Raw genomic sequence first — 7382 nt, 5'->3', positions numbered from 1 at the left:
TCCTTATCTCAAAATATGATCTGATGATCGTGGATAAGGGTAAAAAAAAGTGCTTTAATTAATTTTTTTTTTGTTTTGGTATACTTTAAAGTATTGTAGTAGATTTTTTTTTTTTTTTTTTTTTTTTCGAAGCATCTTGTAGTAGATCTTCATTTATGTAGGAATTGGAACTTTTAGAAAATTAGGAGTACGCCATCTTATCATCTGGATTCCTACAAAATATTTAAGTTATATGTTGTTTGCCTAAAATAAGTTATTAATTTGAATATTAATAGTCAGGTTTGATCAAATTTTTAAAATTTTGATTTAGCCATACTGTTGTATGTTAATATATGTATTAGAAAAATTATCAACCGGGTTGTACAGGTCTTGTAACCGTCTAAATGTGTATTTTTCAATTATCTATTTTCAATATATTATTGTAAAGAATTACTAATATTTTCAATATGTAAATGCAAACACGTGATATACCGTCCATGTAGATTGGAATTTGGTTTGGATTAAAACCACTAGCAATATTAGCGGTTTTGTTTTTGTTTTTTTTTTTAAAAAAAAAAAAAAGCAAAGAGACCCGTTATTAATGAAATTAGGTCTCTTTGAACTTAGTCATAATGTGGGCGTTCTCTTTCCTGTTGTTGGCTAAGACATGGTTTCAGAAAAAAGACCTTTTTTATTGAAAGGTCTCTTTGCCTCCTTACTTTTTTAAAAAAAGGTTAAGGAAGAAAAGAGACCTGTTTATTGAAATTGGCGGTCTCTTTTCTGAAAACGCTAATAACAGTAGCGGTTTTAAAGCTATAACCGCTATTGTCATTAGCGGTTTTAAGGTGAAAAAAAAAAATCACACCCAACACCGATCCTACATGGACAGTATCTAGGGAATTAGTTTCCAAATCGACGCACAAAGGAAATTTATTTTTATTCTAGCATTATTGTGGGAAATTGCTCTGTATGTTTTTTTTAAAAAAATCGAAAATTCGGAAATGTATAAGTTGATCTTATTCAGAATTTTAAATTATAGCTATAACTAATTTTTTGCTTAAATTAGGTAATATCCACTATTGTATAAGTCAAGGATATAACATTGCAAATTGCAATCTCATGGGACATTTGATAAAGATGGTCTTTGCCTTTTAAAGCCATCATAGATTAAAAATGAACCGGAAAAAATCAAGACCTACCAAAACAAAGATAGTTGGAGAAAATCCTTTCACATGAATTTTATAAATATAATAATGTTAATTTGGTATATATCCTATTTGTCACTATATGTGGGTTAATGTAAGCCCCTCAGTTCTTTGCATGATGATAATTGATAAACAAAGTGCAATTTACTCCACTTTATTTTTACTAAATTAAACTAAAATTATTTTCACTAAATATGTTTTTATTTAAGGTAAATTGAACAAGGCCTAACAGAAGTTACGAGGCTACAATAATTTCATAAATTATCAATCAAACTCAAAACCTTGTATTTTTACTTTTATAGATCATATACCGTACTTTGTATGAACTATTATGTAACTTCCCTTAACCTAGACAAGTTAAACAAAAAGTCTCAATATAAAAATGAAATCAAGACCAATAATTTGCTGCATACTAAATTCATATCCCAAATTCCAACCTCAAGCAATCTTAATTCCTTAAAAAATAACCTAATCTATGTACATAAAAGTATCATAATAGTGAAAAAAAAAAAAATAGAGCTAGTAATAATCAGCAATTCAGCATGATTCACCGAACAATAGAGGTACGTTGATGAGATAAAGAGAAAATAGAAGCAACAAATTGAACTAATCCTTTTACAATCTCAACTTTTATTTGCCCTCTCTTTGGAATCAAACGGTCAGAATTTGACTGCCTTTTCTGTGATTGGTTGATCATCATATTACACTGTCTTTCCTCAGCCATTTGATCTCTTTTCTTGTTTTGAAGTAATGTTTTTGTGTGTGTTTTTTGAAGTGGATTGCTCTAAAATGGATGATGTGTTGAAGTTTATATATAGCAACTTCTTAGAGATATACAAGTTTCCAAAAAGGCTCCTTTGTTGGTAATTGACTAATTGGTAGTATTATAGAAGTATATTATCCCTATAAATAGAAATAATGTTGTTGACTAATGATTTTTTAGGTGCCTAATGACAATAGGCAAGAGCCATGGTGTGCTTTTATGAAATGCCCCATTATCTTTTTGCCAAATGTTATGTTAATTATTACAAGTTATTAATTGTCGCTTTCGCGTTTAAAGATAAACTTTAAACAATATTTTTTTATAATTTGGTGATAAATGTATAGATTAATAATGCATTTGTATCACTTAGAGAATAACTTACGCATCTATGACAAATGAGCTATATATATATATTTATATAACACGAACAACATGGTTATTAAAAACTCCCCTTATAAAATTACATTGAAATTGATTATATTAAGCCATTTTACTTGTAGATGATTTTCAAAGTTCAATAAACTAATAAATCTAAAAAGTAGTAGTACTATATTATAATTTATAATAGGTTGAGTAAAATCATATTGTACGCAAATCGAAATTATACTTAAAAAGATAAGACCTACTCGTACCATATTTTAAAAGAATGTGGCACAATAACATATATCTATGAGTAGTAATAAGTAATAACTAATAAGTGATTATTGGTGGTTGGAAGGTCATTAGCAAGTTGCAAATTAATCACATGTTAATGTATGTTTAAGTAAGCCAAATTAACTTTTAAAGAAGATGGGGGTGAATATGAAGCTGCCATGTATTGGGGAAAGGTAAAAGGAGCGTTATTAGTGGCAATGGAATTCAAATTAATTTAATTGTTATATATAAAGGTCCAATTTATTTAAGCAGATACATGCATGTGGAGCAATTTATGCCTTCAAATTTATTTTTCTTGATAGGGATCTTTCATAGATAGGGATATTTCATAATTAAAGTGATTATAAACTAAACATGTAGTGGCTTAGTGATGATATTAAAAATAATGGTCCTACACTCCTACTCTTTTGCAAGAATTAAAATTTTATTTGGATATTTCATTATTAGGTCGGATTTAACTTTAAGTGGTGCAACCAAAGAAAGAAACATAATATGATAGTGGCCCATTTTCTCACCGTAATTCTCAAAAATTATGCGAAAGAAGAAAGTACTATTATCTTAAACTTTCATCTTCCCCCCCAAAAAAAGAAATTTTCTAAAATTGGTAACATTAATATACATAGTACTACCTCCGTTATATATTATTTGCAACGATTAAACATTTTTCCCCTTTACTTTATATCAAATCGTTGCAAATAATATGTAACGGAGGTAGTATTAATATTTTTAATCCATTTTCAAATATGAATTTTTGCATATATTTTTATATATTTCGAATCTTCGAGATACACTTCTTCGTACTCATCTATAATATTCATGTAAAACTACAATTATAATGATTCAAATACGTATATGGCGTAATTGTTAAAATTAACTTGAAGTAATACTATTTTATACATTAAAACTACAATTACAATTATTGAAATAAGTAAATGGAGTTGTTCCAAAAAAAAAAAAAAAAAAAAAAAAAGGTAAATGGATTAATTGTTAAGAAATAAATTGAAGTAATACTATTTTATAAAGTTTTTTATTTTAAAAAAGGAAACTACCATTGCAAATTTGCAATTATTCAAATAAGTAAGTGGAGTAATTGTTTTTTTTTTTTTTTTTTTTTTTTTTTTTTTTTTTTTTACGGGAAAGTGGAGTAATTGTTAAAAAAATAAATCGAAGTAATACTATCTACTGTAATAAAGATTTCTTGAAATGGCTTTAAAAAAGAGGAAGAAAAATGGCTTAAAAAAAAGAAGTAAAATAGTTACTACAAGACATACTACGCAAAATATTGTAATTAAACTGATTTTTTTTGGGAAATGGGGCGACAGCCTTGTCCCATGCTGGCTCCGCCAGTGTCTAGTATTAGCACACTCCAAAGGGAGCTTGTCACCAAGGATCCATGGGTGTGAATCCCAGAAATCGTCATCGATTATGTTACAGTGTTCAATCACAATTTTCTTTTTAGAATCTTCAGAATAACTTACCTCCATAATTGCCTTGTTTTCCTACATATAGAAACAGTTGCCTTAGAGAACATTCACGCCATACTAATGAGCAGAATTGATTTAAATTTCACGCAAATTGCAAAAGAAGATTATGTGCGTGAAATAGATAAAATTGTAGAAAAGATGAAAGGCTATACCATACATCACTGAAGGCAGACAACAAAAAAGGAGGAGAGCCATACCTTATCCCGAAAGATACATGAGCCTCGACGAAATATATCTGGTAATGCATTATAATCGATACCATTTTGAGCAAGCAAGTCATTCTTTTCTTGTGTTTGCGTGCCCTGCATATTACAAGAAAATGTTTTCAAATTACAAGCAACTACAAAAGAATTAAGCCAAGAGGCCCAAGATATATCGACACTCTATTATCTCATACCATTGAGGACACTATGCCACTGTACAAAAAAAATAGAAGGCTCAGCGTAATTGTATAAAACCTTGAAGATTTCCTAGGTTTTCATTATTTAACTAAATCTGTGCCAAAGCCCATGAGATAAGAAGCCAAGGGGTAGACCAAGACATACCTGGGTTGTCGTTCATAGAATTTTGAGTCCTTTTTCAAAACAAAACTGTTCATCAACAAAGCAATTAGAAATTTTGACTTCAAGCAATTGTAGAGCTGTTGGTAGCAAGAGAGCAACCACCCAATTACCTGAATTCATCACTGACACCATATGCAAAGGTTATATCTTGAAACTCTTCTAAAACAGCTGCTGCACATGAATTCATAAGCTTCAAAGCTTCTTCATCATTGGGCTTCTTAAATGTATGAATATCAGAGAACCTAACAAAAGCCAAAACGTTCACTAGCAAGATTCATCTAAACCATTTCAGCCTTGAACCAGACAACTGACTGGATTCACCATACATTAACCCAGTTGAATCTGAGATACATAAACTCAGTCGACAGCAAAAAAAAAAAACACTGAACAAAGCTGAAGTGAATTGTTTATGAGAGAAGGAAATTAAGAGCTGAAGTGAACTCAACTGAAATTAAGTTGAAGAGATCAGGTAATAGGCAACAAATACGATAACTATAGGCACTAGGTTAGTTGGGAAACTGAGGCCAGCATGCCCGTTGAAGAGGGTGTGCAAAGTGTGCAACTGCACAGGGCCTCCCATTTTTGAGGGCCCAAAAATCCGAAATTTACTTTAATCGAAGCCCAAGTGAGAAAAACACTGAACAAAGCTGTCATTTACTCATTTACTACCTCCGTTACAGGTTATGTGCAACGATTTGACATAAATCAAAAAAGGAAAATGTCTAATCGTTGCACATAACCTGTAACGGAGGTAGTATTACAGCTAATCTAATTCTCTCTCCTCTGAAACTAGGTAGTGTGAATGCGTAATATATTCTTGAAAATATAAATAAGTCATCTTCTCTCTCCTAAGCAATACTTTCATTTATTATAATTAACATAGGATAAGCCCATTTATTGATTAATTTATCTTTCTCCCCTCTAGTAAACACACTAAATACTTCATACTTTCATTTTTCATAGTAAGAAGTTGAGAATTTGTCAAACAAAAGACTCCAAATTTCTAGCAATGTACTCGTAACTAATTCCTTCAGGTTTTAAAGTCTTTTGTCCAATTCCTTGATTATTTATGATGGCAACATCAAGTACTCATTCTACTGATTTATTTTTTACTTAAGGTATTTTAATTTGTACGTGTTGTTTGCTTTTGTTGAAGAAAGTTTAAGCTCTTAGATTTCTCTTGTTGAAGATTAAAGTGTGCATTTGTGAATTTTTTGAGACTAAAACGTCAATTTTTTAAAATTAATTATGCTTTAGGCCTGATGTTATAGAATAGTGTATTTTTGAATTGACAAATTTTGTGTATCTAAGGAGTAGCTTTAAGTTTGATTTTTATAATTAGCACAGGGCCTCCAAATTCCCTAAGACGGCCCTGGAGGCCAGAGATCAGTCTTAAAGATCATACAAAACATCAAGCAGAGAGAGTATATGATAGTATGGAAGCTAACACTAATGTCGTGTGGATACTCTTGTTGAACACTATCTGTGGAATGTATATGAATCTTGGTAAAAGAAAACGGCAGACAAGATTAACAAACATTCAAGTCATTCATGATTGCCAACATTCAAACCAAAATGAGCATCAGCAATGTCAAGCTATTTAATAAACCGATTATTAAGTAGCTATTATAATCAAGCAAGCGAGGATATATACTCAAATAAGTTGCTATTATAATCAAGCAAGCGAGGATTTATACTCAAATAAGCGGCTATTATAATCAAGCAAGCGAGGATATATACTCAACTACGCGGCTATTTGTAAATTGTAATCAAGCAAACGAAGATATATAATCAAATAAGTGGTGGATACTGTAATCAAGCAAGCGAGGATATATAATAAAGACACCCGAATCATCTGTATAGAAGACCATCTTCAAAGCAAGGAATAAAGAGAATCACCTTTGAAAATTCCGGCCATCAATGACAACAACCATCAGAGTGGGCAGCCTAATTTTGTCTTGAACTTCAAAGGACTTAACATACTCATATTTGCTGTTTGCCATGGACTTTTCAGCTAAAATTATTTTTTTTTCATATAGTTCAGTAATTCAGACATCAAAATAAAAATAAATTAATTAGTAAATTCAAAATCAATACTTGTATATAAAATTAATCAATACTTGTATATAAATTAATTAAACTGCAGCTAAAATGAAAGCCAAGGTTAATAAACAACAATTGCAAAAACAACTGAAAAAAAATTCAAGGGTTTTGCAACACATTAGCAACCAAATTTGAGTCAATTATCAAATTGTATAGATAAGAATTAAATAATAACCAAAAAACAGTGTAATTGATCAATCAATTGAAGTAAATTAAAGAAAGACTAACACTAGACTATGATTAAGGAAAACTATGTTACCTGTTTCAATGAAGGAGAGAAAGTTTACTCAACAGAATTCAGTGAGAGAGACAGGGAAAAGGCTCCGGGCTTAAAATATTGAAAACATACGTAAACAAGGTATCGGAAAAGGCGGTTTAAAAAAAAAAAAAAAAGGTATCGGAAAAGGCTCGGGTAGTATATATTTTCCGGATATCATTAAAGAAATAATATATTTAGATTTATTTTATGTTATATATTTAGAGAATATATCGGATTTATTATTATGGTTCATTGGTTCTATATCTTTTAGAAATATTGTTTCCTATAAAAGGTCAATACAAGCTATTCTATTCTATTTCCTATCTAATTTGTCAAACTGACTCGTCTCAACCCGTCAAGGAGAGCCCGACC

At 30.3% G+C, this 7382-nt stretch overlaps 1 protein-coding gene across 1 annotated transcript; it reads right to left on the bottom strand.

Moving 5' to 3' along the window:
- Positions 1-3931: 3931 nt before the first annotated feature.
- Positions 3932-7132, bottom strand: LOC145635264 (tRNA(His) guanylyltransferase 1-like). Its single transcript, XM_081686553.1, has 6 exons — positions 7011-7132; positions 6548-6662; positions 4759-4890; positions 4631-4675; positions 4283-4387; positions 3932-4100 (listed from the first exon to the last, which is right to left on the bottom strand). Exons 2-6 carry the CDS (start codon positions 6649-6651, stop codon positions 4076-4078), a joined length of 411 nt encoding a protein of 136 aa, XP_081542679.1. The 5' UTR covers positions 6652-6662; positions 7011-7132; the 3' UTR covers positions 3932-4075.
- Between the last annotated feature and the right edge of the window lie 250 nt (positions 7133-7382).

The sequence above is a fragment of the Chenopodium album genome, chromosome 6, assembly GCF_948465745.1.
Source record: "Chenopodium album chromosome 6, dcCheAlbu1.1, whole genome shotgun sequence".
Lineage (NCBI taxonomy): Eukaryota > Viridiplantae > Streptophyta > Magnoliopsida > Caryophyllales > Amaranthaceae > Chenopodium > Chenopodium album.
The sequence above is the reverse complement of the archived record's forward strand: the minus strand, read 5'-3'. Positions and strand labels throughout refer to the sequence as shown.

Excerpts from the sequence above, each read along its gene's own strand:
- LOC145635264 (XM_081686553.1), bottom strand. The coding sequence starts at position 6,651 with ATGGCAAACAGCAAATATGAGTATGTTAAGTCCTTTGAAGTTCAAGAC. Across the intron at positions 4,891-6,547 it reads GATGGCCGGAATTTTCAAAG|GTTCTCTGATATTCATACAT; the intron begins GTGATTCTCTTT and ends GGCTTTTGTTAG. Across the intron at positions 4,676-4,758 it reads GGTGTCAGTGATGAATTCAG|TTTTGTTTTGAAAAAGGACT; the intron begins GTAATTGGGTGG and ends GTTGATGAACAG.